This window comes from Camelus bactrianus, chromosome 3 (assembly GCF_048773025.1).
Source record: "Camelus bactrianus isolate YW-2024 breed Bactrian camel chromosome 3, ASM4877302v1, whole genome shotgun sequence".
NCBI classification, from domain to species: domain Eukaryota; kingdom Metazoa; phylum Chordata; class Mammalia; order Artiodactyla; family Camelidae; genus Camelus; species Camelus bactrianus.
In genome coordinates, this window is record NC_133541.1 from 49,712,478 (window position 1) to 49,737,261 (window position 24,784).

General features: G+C 34.3%; 1 protein-coding gene across 5 annotated transcripts in view; it reads left to right on the forward strand.

Moving 5' to 3' along the window:
* Positions 1-24,784, forward strand: part of FCHO2 (FCH and mu domain containing endocytic adaptor 2) — a 110,401-nt gene that overhangs the window by 39,079 nt on the left and 46,538 nt on the right. For all 5 annotated transcript variants that reach the window (XM_074359664.1, XM_074359671.1, XM_074359661.1 and 2 more), the window contains 4 exons: positions 4,006-4,104; positions 4,852-4,948; positions 21,507-21,551; positions 23,264-23,336. In XM_074359664.1, the coding sequence (XP_074215765.1) occupies positions 4,006-4,104; positions 4,852-4,948; positions 21,507-21,551; positions 23,264-23,336 (314 nt within the window). The remainder of the gene's footprint in view (positions 1-4,005; positions 4,105-4,851; positions 4,949-21,506; positions 21,552-23,263; positions 23,337-24,784) is intronic.

A 24,784-nucleotide genomic window follows, 5' to 3' on the forward strand; every position in this document is an offset into this window, starting at 1 on the left:
TTTGGATTAGGGAGTTAGAAAAGGCCTTTTTGGAGAAGTGATATCTAAAAGTGGGACTTGAAGAATCAGTAAGAGACTCATTCTAGGGCAAGAGTGTTCCAGGTATTGGGGACCATGAGTATGAAGACCCAGAGGTATAAAAGAGCTGTCACATTCTAGACGGTAAAAAATGCTTACTAAAACTGAGTAAGGAGAGATGGTGGTAAGAAATGGAATTAAAGAGATAGTCAGGGACCAGGCTTTAGTAAGGGTTTACATTTTCTTCTAAGAGCAGTTGGAAGACACTGAATAGCTGTATGCAGGGATATGATCTGATCTGATTTGCATTTTAAAAGAATTCTGGCAGTTTCATGAAGAATGGATTATAGTGAGGCCTAAGGAGAATCAGGAGTCTGGTTTGGAAGGCGGTGTAGTAGTTAGGCAAGAAGGATGTGAAATTCAGTGTGGTGGTCTTGGAGATGGAGAGAACTGAATGCATTTGGAGGTGGCAGGGGTGGGGTGGATGAGGGAATTCTAAGGCAGATGAAGATCTCTTTCAGGTTTTTTCTTGTAAGCCTAGGTGAATAGAGATGAATGGTAATGGCTAGATGAAGAGCTGTTAGTTTGAAGGGTCAGAACTGGATTAGATGTTCAGTTTTGAACATGTTAATTTTAAGCTGCATATACCTAAGTGAAGACATCAAGTAGGCAGTTTTGGAGGATTGAAGTAATCTGGGTTGGGCATAGTGTTCACAGTCCCTTATCTACAATTCTGAATTCCAAAAGCTCTGAAAACCAAGTATTTTTTTTTCCTGTAACTCATTTGGCAGCAAAACTTAACTTGAATTGATGTGAGAATATTTATAGGCTGCCTTTAGACTGAATATACATGTTTTCCTTTAGTGTTTGACAGATACCACTGCAGATCCTGCTGGTAGTATTGTGAGATACATGGTAATATTACCATGTTATCTTTAATTTTAAAAATCCAAAATATTTGAATTCCATAACACTTGGTCCCAAAGATTTTGAATAAAGGATTGGGCCTTTATGAAATAGGGGTTTGTCAGTACACAAAGCCATATGACATTATCTTTGAATACAGTGTGGGGAAGAAAGGGCCCAGCTCAGAGAGTCTCGTGATTGTCAGTTTGGGAGAGGGGAGAGATGCTGAAACTCAAGCAGGAGAAGTCAGAAAGCTGGGAAATGATAATGTTTCAAGATAGATTTTGTTTAGTTTAGCATTAAATGAGCCTCTAACTCTAGTGAGATAAAAAGTTTTCAATTTCTATAGCAACTGAGGTCATTGTAGACTTTAGCAAGTTCCCTTTTAAGTTTTAAATGTTAGAAACACATTTATAGGCAATCATTATTGATGTATTAATTTTTTAACAAAATAGCTTCTATCAGTGAAAATATTTGCCTTTCAGTAATTCAGTTTGAAAAAACAGGAATTAGAGTTTGCTGGAGTCACTGTTTTTTGTTTGTTTATATTACCTTGTAAAAGTATTCTTAAAGAATTTTCAGCCCTCATTTTTCCCTCTCCTTATCCTTTTTTGCTTCCACATTGCTTTTTTTTTTTTTTTTTTTCAAATTGACATTTTAGTTGTTTACCCTGCTATTTCCAAAATGGAAACATTAATTAGTCTGAGCAGATGTTTAACCATGCTGCTTTTAAATAAAGACGATAGTATACTGTGCTAATGTGTGTTCTCTCTTTGGTGCTCTCTCTGTTACAGACGCACAACTGTAGAACAGGTTAATTTTTGTTTCTTAATAGACAATAGACTGTAATTTGGGTTATTTAGAAGTGAAAAGAATTCTTTTACTTCTCTCCTTTTGTTCTAGGCCAAGCAGGTAGACCTAATCCCAGTGAAAAGGGGCCTGTCAATCTAGTGAGAATCAAATTTGGGTGGCAGGACATATATCTACCAGTGGGAAAAGAAATTGAGTCCCTGTGGTGAAAGAATTTAGAATCTACTTGGAGTATTTGTGATTTAAGTTTTTTCATTTGAGTTGACAATAAGCATGATTTTAATTGTACTCTGTGCTTATGTTTTTCACCAGTTAATGACACTTGAAAAACTTGAAACAGTAGGGAGATTTTGTTTACTTTAAATTCTGAAAAAATTCTTGAAGAGTTATACGGCTAGTTCAAGGAAACTTTTGAGATATGCTTAAGCAACACCCTCATATTAAGGAGTATTAGAGTGCTTTTATGTATCTCTAGTGGCTGACAAAATTGTACTTTTTAAAAAAGTTAATGTAACAATACATATGAACACAGTGAATTTGAAATTGCAAGGAGGAAAAATCTGATTTAAGAAAGTTTATTCATTTATATTCAAACATTTGAGATTATATTCCTGTTGCTGAATTGCTCTAAGCTTAGTATTCATTAATTTTGAGGAATTGTGATATTTAGTAGTCCTCCCACCAAAAAAAAAATAAGCACAATTTCAAAATTGCATCTGAATCATGCTTTGAGTTTCTTTGTGGCTTCAAGCTTCAATATTTCTAAGTAATTAAGGATCTTACTTATTCATTGTAGGTATTTTAAAAGAGAAGGAAGGCACACTTTTTTTTGGAATTAGGGGTCATCCAAATGAAATTCAGTGACTGACTAGGCTTTCCTAGATTTGGGTCTGTCTATGAGGAAATATCTTGAGCATGAAACTGCAGAAATTTAAGCTGAGGGTGAATTCTTATAGTATGAACATAAAATATAATCATGCTCCCGCTGAATGTCTCATTTCTTAAGAGTCTTTCAGGAACTTGCAATACTGGTATTCTCATTGGACTTGGTCAGAATCAGTCAAGACAGGCAATTTCTTTTAGCTCTATTATTCCTCATGAATAAAATTGATTTAAGTTTTTGGACTATTGTTATATTATTGCCAAAACTATAATTTCACTATTACTGATTTTTTTTAAAGTTCAGACCCTTTACACAAATATGGATATGATCATTTGGCTTAGTGATTTCTGATCATGTAACTCAGTGCTGAAGAAAACTGGACATTAAATATAGGGTGAGGGAATTTAATTTGATAAACTAACCAGGGAAAAATAACAAACATTAGGCCTGCTCCTTAGAACTGATATAATTTGGCAAGAAAATGGGTAATCAGGTTTGTGCAGCAGAAATGACAAATATATTTTTGTTTGAAAATGACAAGTTCAGCATTTCCCAAATCCTGTTTTGAGGAATATTATTGTTCTTTGAGATATTAATAAGATATTCAGAGAAGAAGAAAAAAAGGGGTTGTGTGGTCAAAGAAATTTGGAAAACATTGGGTTAAGCAGAGTGAAACAAGTTTTGTTACTTTAGTATTTCTCAGTTATTTCAGTTTTTAATATGTTTATTGTGAAGCCAAATCTAGCAGTGGTTTTCTTCCTGGGGAATAAGTATCAGAATAACCTGGGAATTTTTTCCGAACAACATTCTCACCTCGTGGAGGATTTATGTGTTTTATAGATTGAAAATATCCCCCAGGTCATCTGAATCACCCCCACCTTCAGTTGAGAACTGCTGAGATAGAGTATATGTACAGGCTTTCCCAAATTTCTTTGACCACATACTACCTCTTTTGGAGACTGTGTACTAAATAACATTTCAAATGTTAGACATTTTGAGAGTCTGTGGGCTAAATTGTAAAGTCCTAAGAAGTAAACTATAGTTTTAGCTCTGCCGACTAATTGTTTTTAAGTTTTTGAAAAACACTTCTCCTTTGGCTTTTGTGACACTATTCTTTAGTGGGTTTCCTTCTGATTTTCTGACCAAGATTGTAGATTTTAATTTGTAGGATCTTCTAATTCTGAAAAAATTCATATTTGCCTGAGAAATGGCATAACAAAAAGTTAACTTTTTTCAATGCTTTATTTCAGTATGTTTACCAGAGTCATTTGTCTAGAAGCATTGTTAAACATTATATAATAATAGTAACTTGCTAAATTTGGTTAACTGTATTAAGATGACTTCAGAATATATCTGTGTGTGTGTAATTTTTTATATTTGCTACCCAGAAATTTCAAGATATTGAAGAAACTCATCTTATTCACATAAAGGAAATTATAGGATCTTTGTCAAGTGCTATAAAGGAAATTCATTTGCAGATAGGCCAGGTAAGTTTTTACTTTTGTTGAACTGATTCATGAGAATTTTATATTCATTTAAGACTCTTTAAAAATCCAAACTCATAACGTGGTACTGAATTATTTCAGATAAAGAGTGCATTTATGTGTGTTAAATATAAAATAACCTGAATTTTGATTGTTTGCCTATCAAGGATGATAATTTAAATTTAAAAAATTAACTATGCTCAGTCCTCTTTACATTAAAATTCTGAGATTGACAATTTTTGAATATTTCTTTTTTAAAGTTTTACTATTTTAAATTTAGAATAGCAGTTTCAGTAAGTTGTGGAACTTGTGCTTAGAAATTTTCCAAAAATATAAAAGAGGTTTAGTGATGACATTTAGAGTCCATTGAAATACAGTAGAGAAAGATTGTCCCTTACTCCTTGTTACTAAAGATCTAAAACTATTTTCATTGTTATACAAGTTTTATTTATCATAAGATTTATGTCTCTAAAATACTCAAAGATGGAAACAGGGCAGTCCCTTGACTTCTAAGGCCATGAGGCCGTATCTTAAGGGGTTCATGTCCACAGTGGTTTGTAATCACAGATCTACTAACAGTTTAAATGAGGTAACAGAGCCTGTTAGGTAAATGAAAATTTTCAAAGGCACTGGGTCAAAAAACACATATTTTGGTGTAATGATTTTTAACTGTTCTGTGGAAGTTTTGTCTGAAATAGAATAAGAATATTTATGGAAAATTAAAAAACTTATCTATCTCATTTTTAATAGGTCCATGAAGAATTTATAAATAACATGGCTAATACTACAGTTGAAGGCTTGATACAAAAATTTGCTGAGTCTAAGGGCACTGGGAAGGAAAGACCTGGTAAGATGACAAAACTCTACAAAGAAACATACTCAGATTTCCCATCCAGTAACAAATATGTTTGCCTTTAAATTCCAAAATTACAAAATGGAATTTGGGAGATACCTAAAAATCTGTGCAAAATCTCAGATATCATTTACTTTGTGTCTCACGATATATTTGACTTTTGACCTTTAGTAGTTAATAATTTAGCATTAAAGTGGTTATCATAACCATTACTAAATATATTACAATTTATATTTTCAAAAGTTTAGCAACAAAAGGCCTTTTTAATAACAGAAAGAATGGGAGAGAATATTGAGCCCTCAGAGCATTGAGGCCAATGGAGAACCTTTCTTAAAATTTAATAACCTTTTTTTTTTCTCATTCACTTACGTATTCAACAAATATATTTATTGAGTGCTAACAGAATTCCAGGCACTGTTTTAGACACTGGCGATATACCACCGAGTACAGGAATCCTGGTTCCTATTATAAGAACAGATGATGACAGGTTTCCTGAATCTTACTTTTAGTAAGCGTGTTATGATATATCAAACGTAATAAGCAGCCCATTCCCTTCTTCTACTCAGCATACCTACCATCTTCTAGATTTCTTGCATTTATTAGTTACTATACCATCTTCTTGTAAGATATTTGTTTCACTCCACAGGTAAAAATTAACTCAATCCAGTAAATAAGTTAAAATATAGTTTGGAATTCAGGAAAATGAGTAAGTGATTTATAGAGAAGTCTGGGAGCCATCTTTTTTCAGCGCAGTTCACAGAACTAAGACTTAAAACCTAAATCGTCTTCACTTCCTTCTTCCCACATTTCACTGACTTTCAAATTGTATTGATTCAATTATGTTAGTATTTTTTTTTCCCTTGAGACCTTTCCATGCTTTCACTACCCACCTGATTGTATCAGCAGGTTTCTAAATAGTAGAGATGTCTTTTATAGTCTATTTTACATTAATGTTTTGGCTATATAATTATGAACTTATAATTGTATTACTCATAAATCTTTGCCTTTTCATTACAGACAGAATGAAATTTAGATCTGGACTTAGGTTCAAAGCCTTTCGGGATCTGGCCTTGCCCAGTCTTCAGTCTTATTTCCATTATTTCTTTTCTGGCATCCTGCACTGCAGCCAACCTGAACTGCTTGCTGTTTCCTATATATGCCCCCCTTTTGCTCTTGGCACCTAAGTTACCCTTATGTCCTTACTCTAGAAAATGTTAAATCCCACTCTTTTCCTGTCCCACATCTTCCAGTTTTTGCCAAATGAATGAAATCTTAAAGAGCAAGGTCATGTGTTACTTCTACCATCAGAGAACTTTACCTGTACTTTTTTTTTTTTGGCATTGTTGTCTACCTTAAATTTTAGTAATTGTGCTCTTGTGAAGAAAAGTTCTGTATTTGATTCATCTGTTTATCTTCTTAATGTGTTAACACTGCATTTTTTGTTGTAAGAATGAACAGATGGGCATATAATGGTAAGGTTAGGCTATTAAGGAGGTTGGAATGGATGGATTTGCTATTAGAAAAATCTCGGTGAAGGAATAGTAAATAATTATGGTTAAAGGTTAGTGAGTACTTACTTTGTGCCATGTACTGTGCCAGTTGCTTTGCAGGCAAACTTTGATCTTCAGGAACTCTTTGAAATAGGTACTATTGTTCCCATTTTATGGGTGAGGGAAGTATTGAGAGGTTAAATTATTTGCCTAAATTAAGTACAGGGCAGAACACTGAGATTAAATTTTAGGATCTTTGACCCTAAGACCCATGCTTTGGAGAAATTAGAATAAGTGAGTTCACATACGTGGAGAGAATGAGGATACTGAGATACATAACCTATAGGATAGTGAGAAACCCTGAAATTTCTTTTAAAGATTAAATTATAAGTGAAGACCAGTTAAGAGAGGTAAAAACAATTGAAAAAATTTTATCTGGAGTATTTAGAAGTGTTGATAGTAAAGCCAGTGTGTATTGGCTGGTTAAAATCCTTTAGACAGAACCCTAAGTGAGGTTGATAGATTGTACTGTCATCAGTATCCTGTTTGTGACAATATATTGTAGTTTTCCAAAATGTTATCATTGCAGGAAACCAAGCAAAGTGTTTAAGGGATCTTTCTGTACTCTTCTTTTTTTTTTTTTTAAACAACTGTATGCGAATCTACAATTATCTCAAGAGAAAACTCAGTTACTTTCTTATCTATGGTGTAGCACAGTACTTAGCACTGTAGTTTGTGGTCTGTTCTTTACTAGCAGTGAGACTTACAAGCCTCATTGCCCTCATCTATAAAGTAAGGATAATAATAGTACATACTCATGGGGTTGTTGTGAGGTTTACATGAGGTAATGTAGCATTTATTGAGTCCTTTATAAAAGTCATTTTCAAAAATTAATATATTATTGATTAATAGGTAGTTACTATTGGATATTGTTTATTTATAAATTTAAATTTATTGGCCTCAAGATACTCTAAGACATATAGAGAATTTCTGTAACTAAATGGTAAGAGGGAAGCCAAGATTGGTGATGACATGGGCTTTTCCTGGAATTACTAAACCCAGAATTAGGTGACTGTTTCAGGGTGATTGTTGACATTGTGTGTATAGGTGGCCGATTTTCAAAATAAGTGGTCCCAGAACTAACTTGGGGAGGGATGGGAAGGAGTACAGTGGGTGTGGGGGTGGAGTGGAAAGGATGAATATTACTTCTCTAGTTGACTTGCTATGGGTGACTAGTTACAGTTCTTTCATATATATTTGTTCCGTTCATGGGCACTAGAGGGAGCCGATTGCAATGATAAAAACTGTGTTTCTCATGAAAATAACATGGGATTGTATGGAATTCATGGACTTAAAGGATTTTGTTTTCTAAGATGTATTCTAATCTTTGTGTATACTATTTTGCTGTTAACATTTTTTTCTCCTGTTTTGTAAGGGCTCCCTCTGGTGGATGAGTTCCTTTGTAAACTGGTTTTAGTCCTATGAGGTACACATTTTAAAAAGAAAACAAGAGGCTCAGTTCTTTAAAAATTTTTTATAACTAAAAGTTAACCTATTTCTCTTGCAATGAAAAGTGAATGTTTTTTATTTAGTTATCTTTTGAAAGATGTAACCTGTAACTGTACGTCTCCAATTCTCCTATGTAAATCAAACACTTTGAGAGCATTACATTTTTTCCCCTATTCATTGAGGCACTATTTTATACTTCTTATATGTAGTGTCATTTTTTTTATTGAGGTATGATTGACCTATAATATTGTATTAGCTTTTAGGTGTGCTACATAATGATTTGATAAACATATGTATTGTGAAATGATTACCAAAGTGAGTTTAGTTAACATCTGTACGTTTTTTTTCTTGTGATAAGAGCTTTTAAGAATTACAGTTGGCCCACTCTGTCTGAAGATTCTGTACCCATGGATACGAAGGACTGACTGCATTATGCCCTGTAAGGAAGCCTAGTATCTTCGGATTTTGGTATCCGCAGAGGTCTTAGTCTACAACCAGTCATCTTCAGATACTGAGGGATGACTACTTTCTCAGCAACTTTCAAATACATAATATATTATTGTTAACTAAAGTTACCATGCAGTACATTAACATCTAGAGGACATATTTTATCTTATAACTGGAAGTTTGTATGTTTTGACTACCTTTACCCATTTTGCCCATGTGGTTGGGTGGGGGGTGGGCATCTGTTCTCTGTGTATGAGTCCAGTTTTTTTTTAGATTCCACATGTAAGTGGGATCATTCAGTATTTGTCTTTCTCTGTCTTATTTCACTTAGTACAGTGCCCTCAGGGTCCATCCATGTTGTCACAAATGGCAAGATTTCCTTCTTTTTTAAGGCTGAGTATTTCATTGTATGTGTGTGTGTATGTGTGTGTACATATATATATATATACACACATACACACACCACATTTCTTTATCCATTCATCTGTCAGTAGACACTTAGGTTGTTTCCTTTGCTATTGTAAATAAGTAATGCTGCAGTGAACATGGGAGTGCAGATATTTCTTCGAGATAAGGATTTCATTTTCTTCAGATAAATAACTAGAAGTGGAATTCCTAGGTCATATGGTAGTTCTATTTTTAATTTTTTTGAGGAACCTCTATACTGTTTTTGTCATTACATTTTAAGTATAGTACTGCCTTGCTCTTCTGGAATTTGAGTCACTTTAAGGGGATGCTTTGAATATCAAAGCACCTGTGGTCTGAAATGGTCATGAATAAACAGGTGTTTGCTAATTTTGAATATCTTGTTATGGTGTAATGACATTATCCTAGCATTTCTTCCCATTCTCATATGATTTAATTACAAAAGATTAAAATCCATATTTTTTTAAGTTTTCAGTTTTACAGTTATTCTGCTAATATTATTGTATGCTATTTATAATTCATAAAAGTTAAGCAAGTTTCCAAAAATAAGAAACAAGAGGATAAATAACTTAAAAAAATTGGTAGGCTAGTGTGTAATATGTTTAAAAGATTTTGTTGCGAAGCTTATCTATGTTTTCATTATATATATGATAATGCCAGTTTATAGCTTCCATTTGAAGATTTCCAGGGACTATACTGTGTTTAAAGACAAATAGAAAAAGCCCCAGAAAGGTAAACATAAAATATAACCTGTCACAAAGAAAAAGGAAAATGAAATTCTTGTGGTCAGACTACCTAAATGAAATGAATTGATTAGTTTAGATGTTTGGACTATTTTATCTTCTACATTAGGTATATTATTTTAAAGTATAAGGTAAAGCATATAGTTAAAAATTAAAATCTAGTGATCATCTTTCCAGACCCCCCACGGATTTAAAATAATGCCAAACCTATAAATAGAGCCTCCTACCACTCCCACCACAAATTTTTTGTTTTATTATTATTTTTTCTTTTTTTCTCTCTCTATTTTTTATAGAAGTATAGTCAGTTTACAGTATGTCAGTTTCTGGTGTATAGCACAATGCTTCAGTCATACATGAACATACATATATTCATTTTCATATTCTTTTTACCATAAGCTATTACAAGATACCGAATATAGTTCCCTGTGCTATAAAATATGAACTCGTTATCTATTTTATATATATTAGTTAGTATCTGCAAATCTCTAATTGAACTCTTTTTCTTTTTTTTCTTAATAGACTTTATTCTTTTAGAACACTTTCAGGTTCATAACAGAATTGAGCATACAATACAGAGTTTGCACATAGCCCTCCCCACCCACACATATATACTACTCCCCTACCCTCAACATTCCTTATCAGTGTGGCGTATTTGGTACAATCGATGAACCAAAATGGGCACATTATTATCAACCAAAGTCCATAATTTACATTAGGATTCACTCTTGATGTTGTACATTCTATGGGTTTTGACAAATGCATAATGACATGTAGCCACTACTATAGTATTATACAGAATAATTTTATAGTCCTAAAAATCCCTTGTGCTCTGTCTGTTCATCCCGCCCTCCCTCCCTCTCCCCAAACCCCGATCTTTTTATTGTTTCCATAGCTGTGCCTTTTTCAGAATGTGATTTGGCTGGAATCGTACAGTTTTTAGCCTTTTTAGACTGGCTTCTTTCATTTAGTAATATGCCTTTTAAGTTTCTTTCATGGCTTGATCTTTTTTTTTACTGCACAGGTATTTTTAAATTTACATATATGTACTGTTCATTGTTTCTAAGAACATTTAGAGCTTTAGCTTTTTAAACTTACATAGTTAGCAAAGGAATCAAGCCAACCACAAAATAAGAATTAACTCAAAGAGATACATACACCCTGCTATTTACAGCAACATTATTTATAATTGCCAAGATATGGAAGTATCCTAAGTGCATGTCAATAGTTGAATAGATAATGAAGATGCAGTATGTTTATGTATATGTATATGTAGTAGAATACAACTCACCCATTGAAAAAAAAGGGTATTTTGCCAATTGTGGCCCTTCATTTTTTTTTTTTTCCACTTCAAAAATCAGAATTTTACAACTGGCAGAGACATTTCCATTACATCAAAAACAACAAAATACCTAGAAATAAACTTAACCAAGGAGGTTACCTTTACTCTGAAAATGAAAATGACACAAAGAAATGGAAAGATTTCTTGTGCTCTTGGATTGGAAGAATCAACACTATCAAAATGGCTACACTACCCAAAGCAATCCACAGATCCAGTGCAACCCCCATCAAAATGCTCACAACATTCCTCACAGAACTAGAACAAACAATTCCAAAATTTATAAGGAACCACAAAAGACTTCGAACAGCCAAAGCAATCTTTTGTAGGTCTCTCTCTCTCTTTTTTTTTCTTTTTTTTTTCTTTTTCTCTTTCTTCTTTTTTCTTATGGTTTGATGACTAGAGAAGGTCCTTTAACATTTGTTGTAAAGCTGGTTTGGTGGTGCTGAAATCTTTTAGCTTTTGTTTATCTGTGAAGCTTTTGATATCTCCATCAAGTCTGAATGAGAGCCTTGCTGGATAGAGTATTCTTCGTTGTAAGTTTTCCCCTTGCATCACTTTAAATATATTGTGCCACTCCCTTCTGGCCTGTAGAGTTTCTGCTGAAAAATCAGCTGATGACCTGATGGGAGTTCCCTTGTGTGTTATTTGTTGCTGTTCTCTTGCTAGTTTTAGTATTTTCTCCTTATTCTTAATTGTTGTCAATTTGATGAGTATGTGCCTTGGTGTGTTCCTCTTTGGGCTGATTCTATGTGGTACTCTCTGCACTTCCAGGACTTACGTGACTGTTTCCTTTCCCAAGTTGGGGAAGTTTTCGGTTATTATCGCTTCAAAATTTTCTCAGGTCCTTTCTCTCTTCTCTTTCTGGGACTAGTATAATGCGAATATTAGAGCGCTTCATGTTGTCCCAGAGTTCTCTTAAACTATCCTTATTCCTTTTTATTCTTTTTTCTATTTTCTGTTCTGAAGTAGTGATTTCCACTAATATGTCTTCTAGCTCAGTGATCCGTTCTTCTGCCTCAGTCAGTCTATTCTTGGTTCCTTCTAGTGTAGTGTTCATTTCAGTGATTTTATTCTTCAGCTCTGTTTGGGTACTCTTTATATTTTCCAGCTCTTTGCTAAAAACTTCACTCTGTGCATCTATACTCCTCTTGAGTTCTCTGAACATCTTGGCTATCATTACTTTAAACTCTTTCTCAGATAAATTACCTATCTTCTCATCACTTATTTCTTTTTCTGGGATTTTATCCTGTGCCTTGGCCTGGGAGATATTCTTTTGCCACCTCATATCGTCTATCTTTCTATGTGTTTGTAGATTCCTTCCACAGGCTTTGGGATTATTGTTTCTTATGTCTAGTATCTGCCCCTGGTGGATAAGGCTGGACTAGAGGCTTATGCAGGTTTCCTGGCAGGAGGTGCTGGGTGAAGCTTGGTCCTGGATCTCTGGTGGGTAGGGGCTGTGTCTAGAGGCCTTTGTGGCTTAGCAAGTCAGCTGATGGGATGGCTGTGTTCCCACCCTGTATGTTGTTTGGCCTGAGGCTGTTGGGAGGGGCTATGTCTTGGTGCTAATGATCCAATCAAGATGTCAGTCTCCAGGAAAGCTCATGGAGATTAACACTCCCGGAATGTCCACCACCAGCTTGTAAGTCCCCTGAGTGAGCTATAGCTATTCCCTACGTCCCCTGGAGACCCTCCAAATCCAGCAGGCAGGTCTGGCCCAGGTTCCTATGAAATCTCTTCCTCTGTCCTTGGACCTGGTGCATGTGAATTTCCATGTACGCTTCTCAAGCGAATGGAGTCTCTGTTTCCCCCAGTCCCGTGAGACTCCCAGAGCCAAGCTCCCCTGGACTTCAAAACCAGATGTCCTGTGGTCTCCCTCTCTTCCCAATGCCAAGACTCAAGCTGAGGAGCCTCACGTGGGGCTTAGAGCACTCACTCCTGTGGGAGGGCCTCTGTGGCTTAACAAATCTTCAGCTTGTGGGTCGCCCACCTTGGGGGTAGGGGGTCCAAATTACATCACAAGCACGTCCCTCCTACTGTATTGCTGTGGTTCCCTCTTTATGTTTTCAGTTGCAGAAGATCTTTTTTGCTAGGTTCCAGACTTTTTCAGTGGTTGTTTAGCATTCAGTTGTGGTTTCGTTGTAGTCACAAAGAGAGGGAAGCTCGTAGTCCTACCACTCCGCCATCTTGACTGAAACTCCCAAATTTTTTGTTTTAAATCAGAGAAACAGAGTATTATCCAGTGTATAAATATACCACAACTTCTTTATCCAGTCATCTGTTGATGGACATACAGGTTGTTTCCATGTCTTGGCTATTGTAAATAGTGCTGCAGTGAACATTGGGGGGCATGTATCTTTTTGAATGAGAGTTCCCTTGGGATATATGCCCAGGTGTGGGATTGCTGGATCATTGGATAAGTTTATTTTTAGTTTTTTGAGGAATCTCCATATTGTTTTCCATAATGGCTGCATCAAATGGCATTCCCACCAACAGTGTTCCCTTTTTTATACCCTTTCCAGCATTTATCATTTGTGGACTTTTTAATAATGGCCATTCTGACCAGTGTGAGGTGATACCTCATTGTAGTTTTGATTTGCATTTCTCTGATAATTAGTGATATTGAGTATTTTTTTCATGTGCCTGTTGGCCATTTGTATGTCTTCATTGGAGAATTGCTTGTTTAGGTCTTCTGCCCATTTTTGTATTTTTTTTTTTTTAATTAAGTTGTATGAGCTGTTTATATATTCTGGAAATTAAGCCTTTGTCAGTTGCATTATTTGCAAATATTTTCTCCAGTTCTGTAGGTTGTCATTTTGGTTTGCTTATGGTTTCCTTTGCTGTGCAAAAGCTTATATATTTAATTAGATCTCATTTGTTAATTTTTGCTTCTATTTCTGTTGCCTGGGTAAACTGCCCTAGGAGAACATTAGTAAGATTTATTTCAGAGAATGTTTTGCCTATGTTTTCTTCTAGGAGATTTATCATGTCTTGTCTTATATTTAAGTCTTTAAGCCATTTTGAGTTTATTTTTGTGTATGGAGTGAGGGAATGCTCTAACTTCATTGATTTATATGCTGCTATCCAGTTTTCCCAACACTACTTGCTGAAGAGACTGTCTTTTCTTCATTGTATATTCTTGCCTCCTATGTTGAAGATTAATTGACTGTAGATCTGTGGGTTTCTGGGCTCTCTATTCTGTTCCACAGGTGACTGGATAAAGAAGTTACGGTATATTTATACAATGGAATACTACTCAACCATAAAAAGAATATAATAAAGCCATCTGCAGTAACATGGATGGACCTAGAGATCATCATTCTAAATGAAGTAAGCTAGAAAGAGAAAAAAAAATACCATATGATATCACTCATATGTGGAATCTGAAAAAAGAAAAAAAGAGAATACTAACAAACTCATCTATAAAACAGAAACAGACTCACAGACATAGTAAACAATCTTATGGTTACTGGAGGAAAGGGGGTGAGAAGGGATAAATTTGGGAGTTTGAGATTTACAATTGTCAACCACTATATATAAAAATAGATTAAAAAACAAATTTCTTCTGTATAGCACTGGTAACTATATTCAATATCTTCTAATAACCTTTAATGAAAAAATGAAACAAGTATGTGTATGTATATGCATGATTAGGACATTGTGCTATACATCAGAACTCGACACATTGTAACTGACTGTACTTCAATTAAAACAAAACAAAACAAAACAGAGAAGCAGAAAGCAAAATTTAAAATAGCTAAAAAGACCAAAGACCCACAAACCACACCAGATTTGCTGATTTTTTGCGTTTTCTATTCAATAGCAAGTGGGAATGACCAGAGAAAGAGAAAAGAATGTATGATGATTAGTGAAGAGGATAGTGTAGATCAGCACAAATAGCTGAGTAAAGAGGAGAACTCCCAAAGACAGTAACATAGAAAAGCTCCACTTTATGAAGTACACTCCCATCTGTTGTGTCCAAGCCACCTGGACAGAGACATGAACTCCGCCCTGTGGGATGCGTATGCCTCCTGATAGTGATTATCTTGTATATCTTTTAGAGCAGGAGTTTGCAAACTATGGCCATTAAGCCAGATTCAGCCCCCCCCCCCCTTTTGTGAGGCCTACAAGCAAAGAATGATTAGGGGGGAAAAAGCAATATTTTGTGATACATAAAATTATAAAATTAAGCTATCAGTGTCCATGAAAGATTTTTTGAACACACTCACACTTCTTTCTGTATTGTCTATGACTGATTTCATGCTACTACAACAGCAGAGGTCACTAGCTGTGACAGCTCTTCTGGCCCACAGTGTCTAAAATATTTATTACCTGACTTTTCAGAAAACCTTTGCCTACCCTTTTGTTAGAGAATGTACTTCTTGTGTAGTATAGAAGCAGCTTTGCCATAATACTTTAGAATTGGGTAGCTCATAACAATACCTAAATGAGACAGGAGGGAAGGGAACAGAGCACAGCCATTAAAGGAGCACAGCGATTAAGTACAGGACATAAACTGGGTAGAACTAAGATGGTGGAAGATTCAAATCTCAGTAGACCTTGAGCTTCATTATACACTCATTGTAATATATTATCATGCTAAATGGCACTCTCACAGGTTCTGTGACAGTTCCAAGGCTGGCCGCAAAAGGCCAAAAAGTGGGCAGTGGCCCAATCCCTGAGAATCTTTGCTCCTTCCCCAAAGTAGTTGGAAAAATCCTCCAACTTGTTAGCATATGAAGTTACCAAACCCATAAAAACTAACAATCCTGCACTCATGGGTGCTCTCTTTTGCCTTCTGAGACAGCCTGCACTCTGTCTGTAAACTTGCTTTCACTCTGCTATGGCTTGCTCTTGAATTCTTTCCTGCAAAAAGCCAAGAACTCTTACTTGTTGAGGCGCTTCCCAGGGATTCTCCTGTGGAATCCATCCTCTTGTGCCCCATTTCCTGCAACATAATCTTTTTTCAAAAGTTGATTCTGCTGTTCTAGGATTCAGAAATCGTTTAAACTGACATCCTGCACCAGCTACATCTGTAGTCACATTACAGCACAGTAACTGGTTATCATAATAAGAACCCTAATTGTGAAGTAAATATTAAACTGTTTTGAAGTAGGTTTTAAGGAAAGCTTAGTTCACTAATTTGAAATAGCCATTTAAAATGTTCAGTGTATAAGCATTAACAGAATAGAAGTAAAAAAGTAAAATAAGCTAATTATAGTTTTTACATGTCCATAAGTCAGGTTTTTAAAGAGTATATATAGTTTTATTATTCCAGAAACTGTTATTATTTCTATTTTTAATATATATTTCTATATTTAATATATATTTTACAATTTGAAAAGATTTGGCATCTTATATTTCAGAAATGTCATTTATTAAAAAATTTTAACTGTGTTCCATCCGCATACAAGCTTTTCTGTTCAAAATAGAAATAATACATGTCCATAAGTCAGGTTTTCGGTTCTTTTTTTGCCGTGTGTAAAAGAAGTTATCTCAAACCAATTTGAACTTAAAAGGAAATTTATTGGAAAGAAACTGAGGTATCCCAAGGATCCAAAATCAGGAATATAGCCAGGCCACAGGAGAAAATTCAAACCAATAACCACACTAGGTATCATTTTTTTCTTTATTCAATCTCTGCATTTCTACTGCTTAAATTTTTTTATTTTTTGTTTTTTGCAGAATGGTTTTCTTTGTTTCTCCAGGCATGATATAAGATGCTCCTAGTAATTTCTACATATTTTTACTTGTTCCTTAATTGCAAGGCTCAGAATTAACCCAGGTTTTTGTTTTTTTCCTAGACTACAAAGAATCTGGTCTAGGTAATCTTGGTTTGTGGTAATCTGCTTTCTAGTCCAGTCAGTTCTGACTAAGTCATGTGGCTTCTGTAACAGAAGCCAAGAGATTATAGTGAGCAGAGTATAATTCCTGAAGGTTTTATCAGGATCACAGAGAGTGAGATTATGACTCAGACTGGGGATGTGGAGGCAGTGTCAGATTTTGGATGTAGGAGGAGATTATATTTCAGTGCCAAGAATCTGTGTTTGGAGATTTAGAAGATTTTACAGTGACTGAAATTCCATGGTTAAAAACTTATTCCTTTGATTTAAGACCTTGGTCCCTAAATTTGCCTCATCAATGGTTCTTAAGCCTTGGATACATATGAGAATCAACTGTGGAATTTTTTTCCCTTTCCTTTTTATTTCTCTCTCTTAAAAAAAAAAGATGTACAGATGTACAATGCACTATTTGAGAAATTATGATGTCATTGGTGTGGGGTGGGTCCTTGGTACCACTATATTTTAAAACTTGTCTGAGTCTGATGTACAGCCATTGTTGAGAACTTGTAGCATTACATCACTGGATGCTTGTTATAAATGCAGCTTCTCAAACCTTACCCCAGACCTCCTGAATCAGAAGCTGCATTTTAATAAGATCTCCAGGCAGATTGTATGTGCAGTAAAATTGGAGAAGCACTGTCTAGACTTACAGACTATCTGGCAATGGACCCAGGGGTCCCTAGGACTGTAGTTCTCAAACTGATTCTAGGCCCATCCACATCAACTGGGAATTTGTTCAAATATTCTTGAGCACCAACCCAGACCTTCTGTATAGGACACTCTGTGGGTGGGGTCCAGTAATTTGTGGTTTAACAAGCCCTCCAGGTGATTCTGATACATGAAGCATTGCACTAGGAGATTCAACTGGGAGTTGAGATTTGGAACCGCTAGACTGAGGGAATTGTTTCTACAAGCCCTTTATTAAAATAACTAATCCTGAAGTGAAGTAGCATTGCTATTGCAACTTATTTTCAAATAATTTAGCAAGTGAAAAAGAAAAAAATTGTGAGTACTGGTTTGTGTAGAGAGAGTAAGAGAAAGTGAATATAGCAAAAGGTATTATTGTTCTTATCCCCCACATCATTTGTAAAAATGATAAAACTTAGGTTCAAAAAAAGTTAGTAGCTAGTCCAAGGTAATCTGCAACAAGCAAATGGCAAAACCAGAATTTGTGCCTCTGTACCCTTTACACATCATCATAAGCTGGAGTTTGATGCTCTTTTTCGCGTTGTCTTGCCTGGTTCCTCATCCCAGGCACCTAGGAATGTGGCTCTGTTGCATTTCATAGGCCCAGGAGCAAGCTTGAAAATGTCATTGACTCCTATTGTTATGAGTCACCTTCCCCCCACCCTCTTTCCCTTTCTTCCTCCCTCCCTCTTGCTCTTTTCTCTTTTTCTCCCTCTCTCTCCCTCCCTCCCCCTTCCCTCCCTCCTTCTGCCTCCCCTCTCTCCTATTATCACTTTTTGTTAAACTTTGGGGTCTGGACATGTTTGTATGTTTAACTTTGGCTTCTAATTAGAACCAGTGTTCTGTGGTTTCAGTTGGGCATATGCAAAAATATGCTTGATTTGGGAAACTCAGAGACTTCTTATTTGAGTTTTGAGGCCAGTTTATAACTAGGCAGAGTTGCAGATTTGCCCTATTGGTGGCCTAAGATTTAGAATTGATTCCCAAACAATGGAAACTATTAATTAGATATTTCACATTTTTTTATACACTGCCTCTTTCCACAAAATATAGTGACTAAAGATTATTGTTAAATGAATTCTTTCCTCTTGTAACATTTCTTGAAAGTTTTGATAAATTGTTTAGGTTATTGGACTTTTTCTTTTGCTAGCAATAATTTATTCCTGCCCTTATGATTAAAGCATCATGTGTAAGAATTGTTTTGCTTTAGATTGTTGACCTCTTGGAAGTCTGCCTTTAATTTCTTCTGCTTTTAATTGAACTCGTGATGGGATTTTTAGATAATGTGTAAAAGAGCATCAGGAGACAGAGCCAAAATGGTCTTACTTGCTTTTATATAAACTAAATTGCCCTTGTGGCCCAGCATAAAATCTGAGCACTAAGAATAGTTATTTATTTTGACAACAGAATTAATTGAGCCTAAAACAGTTAAAATTCCAGTTGTAGCAAACTATTCTTTCTGACTCTCACTCTGGCTTTGGTACTGTCAGAAAAAGTAACTTGTCTTACGATTAAATAGCAGAATGATGGGCAGTGGACTGCATTTGAGGGAGATGCTGAATAAACTTTGTACTCGTGAAACAGTTCAGAAGTGACATGCTGCAAGGGGGGTCAGAATGTGCATTGATATCCAGCTGAGCTGTCAACTGGCACTGAGCCAGGCACGCAAAGCTTTGCCATGTGAAGCAGCATGCGGAGTGTATGCCATTTGAAAAAGAAAATCTTTCTCATGCATGACTGAATTTTTTTTTAAAGAGTATATATAGTTTTATTATTCCAGAAACTTATTTCTATTTTTAATAGAAAAGCTTATATGCAGATGGAACAGAGTTAAAATTTTTTAATATGTATTTTACAATTTGAGAAGATTTGGCATCTTATATTTCAGAAATGTCATTTTGAATAGCTACTTTTACTGGATATTTTTCTATTTCAAATGGGTTTTAAGGGGATGTTTAAAAAAGATAAAGAGAAGCAATCAAGATACATCTGGTATTGGAAAAGTGTTTTGTGAGAAGAAAATGTAGAATTTTGTGTGAAGGGATTGATGTTTATAGAGTGAAGGGATGCCTTTACAATTTTCACATACATGAAGGCATCCAAAGATCTTAAAAGAGTATATACCGTATTTGCTAAGGTGATTTGTAAAAGTCTTTCTAGATACTACATTGAAAATATTTGTAAGTAATAACACTTCTGGCATTGGTGTTTTATTCTCTGGAATAAGCCTATAGCCTGAATATTAGAAATTCTGTAGTTACTGGGTACAAATGATGTGCTGTGTAACTGTAGGAACATTTTGGATTAACCACATTTCTAGTTGTCTTTTTTTTTTTTTTGACAAGTGGTTATATTCTCTTAAGCTTTTTTTGTATGTAATAAAACTAATAATACTTAATAAGCTGTTAGTAATTTAGGTAGAGATTTTCATTCTTCTTAATTTTTACAGCAAGCAAAAATTTGCTGTTTATCAGATGCACGTACTACTAAAATTCTTTACCTTTACTGATCTTTCAGTTCTCATCTCTTTCTAAACTGTTAATGTAGGCTGTTAAAGAATTCTGAGAAGCAGCTCATCACCCTGTCATTTAATACATTCTTAGCTTCCAGATTTACAGAGAGGAAGTCCTTAAAATGTTAATTGGGCAATTTTCTGACTCCGTAAGAATTTTTTGGATGGAAATAGTGAGTGTATTTTTTTTTTTTCAAGTCTTCTGATATGTGTTGTAAGATTGCCCCAGTAAGGAAGGTATTGCTAATTAATTTATTAGGACCTTGTTTATCAGCTCACTTTTATGACTTTTCTGCTTATCACTAAATGTTAATTTACTCTATGTGAATAGAAACTGGAACTGAAGAAGTAAATCTTCGATTTAGGGGCAAGAAGAAAGACATTTTATTAGCCAATATTTTTTGATGTTCCTACTTGTAGAGAAATCTTTCTTATATATTCGTGGTTTTCTTTCATAATGGAATGATCAGTGAGAACTCTGATCATGAATTTGCACATAGTTATGGTTAAGCTTAACAGCTTATAAGAACCAGTAATGAAATCCTCTATTATCCACTGTTTACTTTGAGCTCTATTTTAAAATTTCTTGATGTAGCAGGCTGTACCAGTTACCCTAAATAAATTAAAAATTATTTCACAAAAATGCTGAACTTGCGTGAATTTATACATTACAAAACAAGGCTAAAATGACAGTTTAGTGGAACATAAATTTTTAGTCTAATATTTAGCTTTGGGTATATTTCAGTAGAAGAGTAATTCATGCTTTTGCTAAATACTTTGATATTTTACACATACGGAATATATATTTTATGGCATTTAAGGCTAGTCTCAGCAGAACTGTCATTTCAGGGCTATTTGAATTGTTTTCCAACTTATTTCCATTTTATCATTGTCTTCCTCTACAGTTGATAACAGTACTGAATTAATTTTTCTGTAAGACTACTCGGCATGGGTGTGTATGTGTGACTTTCTCACTTAAAAACTCTTCCCATTGCCTGCAAACTACAGTTCAAATTCCTTGATCTGCTATACAGTTAGAGAGATCTGGATTATCTAGCATCACCACTTAGTATGTAATTAATTCACTTATTTATTAAGGAAATACTTATGGAAAATCTGTTATTTGCTAGTTCACAGAGGTAAATAAGACGGAGTCCCAAGCTTCCGTCCAAGTAGTATTTTACTGAGTTCGTCCCTCTGTCCTTCCCACAAACACAACCAAGGATTCAGCAACTGCGTCTTACCGTGCTTGTTTTCTTTCAACTATACATACTGTAAGCTCCTTGAAAGCAGAAAGTACATGTTAGATCTCTGTGTCTTCACTTCTGTGGTACCATATATAAAGGGTTTTCAGAAAATTATGATCATGATAATAGGCTAGTGTCAATGTTTTTTCACTGTTAGGCTTATTTGATTTTTTAAATTATTGCTGATACTTTAACACAATCATGTAACACTGGAACACATTTCAGAACAATTAAAAGTAATGGGATCTGATCTAATTGTTTTCTGCCAGCTTTTTTTTTTTTAACTAGTATTTGTTCATACATTTTTTTTAGGCCTTTTTGAATTTGAAGAATGTGACCCTGCTAGTGCAGTTGAGGGTAAGTTGACCAGTTGTAACATGTGGCAACTAGCTAATAGCTTCTGTTTACTGAACAAATAAAGAGGAGCTGCTGTCCAGTGGTGTTAGCATGTCTATAGAGTGATGTAAAAAAAATTTGAGTATGGTTCAAAGACCTGCAGATATTAATGTCTACTTAATAAGCAGTAAGTTTGCCCAAAGGACTATTAGTGTTAGAATACATATATTTTAAAGATTAAATATAACATGTATTTGTTTTCAAATATACATTGAGATTGTTTTCTCCATTGATACCCATCTTTGAACATTCTAATATAAATATGAAGATCATCAACATATATTAATGTATACTGCTTATTCTACAGTGAGTTAACATTTTAATAATTAATAAGGTTATGCATTAATGCTAATGTTATCATTCAAAATAGGTGATGATGTGACTTGGAGAAAGGGTCCACAACCTTTCCTATTATAAATTGATGTTTTTCATAGTATGAAACCCAAGAGACATCCACAATTTTTGTCATGTTTTATGTATCTCACTTTGTAAGCTGCTAGAAATAATTTGGAAGCAGTCTTCTGTTTTTTCCAAGGCCTGTTTAAGAATTTGGAGAAATGGTTTGCTGTTGTGTGTAAGGTTATCAGAGCATCCAGGAGCTCTGGGGCTTAGACTATAGTTCTCACTGTTTGAGAGCAATAATTATTTAAATTCTCTGTACATTAAAATAATTTTTTTTAAAGTTTAAGAGAATTTTAAAAATTCTTTTAAAATGTAGATAATAAATAATACCTACTCCATGAGAATAAAAATGTATTTTGAAAATATTATGCTATACAGATGTATGATTCAGGGAGTTGGTTTTGCATGAAAGCAAGTACATTATTCTAAGACACTTGGATTGTAATCCTGGCTATAGTATTTACTAGATGTATAAAACTGAGTTAAAAAAAAGAAAACCATAATAGCCTGAGTTTCCTCATGTATAAGGTGAGAAGTTAGCTTAGATGTGCTCTGGTTCTCAAAGGGTAAGTAGCAAGGCTTTAAAGCGCTGGATTCTATTAACAATTGATAGCATGACATTTAAAATATAATTTGCCATGCAAAAAGAGGGGGAACTGCCGTATTAGGCAAAACAAAGATGGTATTTGTTAAGGAAATCTGAATAAACTATAACTATAGTTAAAAAAAGATGGTATTCTTCATTTATGGTTTATATTAGAGATAACATGTGGACAATAATGCCATATTGTAAGTTTCCCATGTTATACTATTAATGGATCTGTCATGTTATCTTTTTATTTAAAACAGCGCATTTATATTTTGTGACCCTGTGTACGGGAAACATGATTTGACCTGCAATTGTAACAGAATCTAACGTAGTAAATAATGTACTTTGAAGTTTTAGGAAATCTGCAAATGCTTATTTTGCCTGAGGTGATTTAGGGGAGACTTAGAAGGGGAAGAGAGAATTTCATCTATAAAGTGAATGTTCTATATATAGCCTTTTGGTGAATAACAGGCTTTATTATATTAACATAAGAAAAATCTAAACAGACTATGATTCTAAATTAAATATTAAGGTTCAGCAGTTGATATTTTTATTTCTTTCGTCCAAATTTAGTATCAACAATTATGAGCAAATTGTGTGTCAGGATACCAGATGTATTCATAAGTTTAATATATTTATCAGGAATAGTTATGTTTATATAACAATATACATTTATTTTAAGGTATAAAACCAAGGAAAAGAAAGACTTTTGGTTTGCCAGGCATAATTAAAAAGGAAAAGGATACAGAGTCTGTGTAAGTATATTAAATATTGTCAAAATCCTTTCTGTTGCTATAAATAATTAAGAATAAGGCTTTTGTTATTAATTTGCAAAGAAAAAATCTTTTGCAAATAACTCAAAGTATATATGACTAAAGTATGAAAAATACACACTTTTCTAGAAACATTTGCCAACTTTTCTAGTTTTAGTTTAAAGTATTAACTTTTCTTATTTTAAAATTTCAAGATTAAAGCTTTAGTGTTTTGAAATTGAAACTTTAAAGTTACTTTTATTTTATAAAATGGTAAGGCATATTTTAAAAAATTAAACAAAGATGCAAAGAAAACTAAAACATTTTCTTAGTCTTAATATAAGAAAAAAGCCATGGTCAACAATTTGATGAAGATCCTTCAGGACAACTCTAAGCATATAGGCACACATTGATATATGTATACATAAATGGAAAATCTTAAATGGAGGAAAAAAAGCCCTAACATTTATTAAACATTTACACTAGTTCATCATTTTTAGATGCCAGATGGAGTGTAAATTTCATTTACCTTTTTTTAAAAATAAGAAATTAATATACAAAGAAACATAATTAGCATATAAAGAAATTAAACTAGTATTCGCTAAGTGAAGTTTTCTACCTTGGCTACATATGAGAACTTCTTGGAAAGTTAAAATAAGTATATCTATGCTAGGCCCTGCCTCAGACCAATTAAATGGGATTCTTGGGGCGTGAGTCCCCAGCATATTTTTTGTTTTACTCTAAGCAGCCTATGTGATTCCTGATATACACGCGGGGTTGGGAATCATTGAGCTATGATTAACCAGGGACAAACTGGAATTAAAGGAATTTTTCTTCGCTTAATTATTCGACCCATTTAGATTAGTCAAAAGTCTTGAGTGATTTGTTGACCTAATAACATTGACAGAATATTTGTTTAAAATCCCTATTTCTCTAGCATAATCAGCAAAACTCTCCCGAGATTTAGTATTTTGATGGGCACTCACATTTTTCAATGTAAGAGAACAATTTGTGCTTCGGGTATTCTTGCCTCCTCTCTGGTTATATTCTTGGTATCTGAGTTTCTGAGTTTCTACCATTCTAAATGTCTGTTTCTTACCCCTCCCCTAGTAGTATTTGGTTACAAATTAAGACTGTTTGCAAAGTAATTTATGCATATAGCTATTGTCTCTTCTGCAGATGTTTTTTGAACATTGTGAAGAGGGTATTTTGCTAAGGAGATGGAACCTAGTCTCTTTTTATAATATTGGAAATACATACTGAAATCTAAACAATTGATTTTTTGAAGTAAATTTTTACAGTGTAGCCAGTTTATCTGTTAGTGACTATATTATAAAGAGTTAAAATGTTTTTACAATGTATGGTTTTCACAGCTGTTCATTTAGGGAGCTTATAATATTTTTGTTTATTCCATGTTTTTAAAACAATTTTTCATGACAGTAATTTCCCAG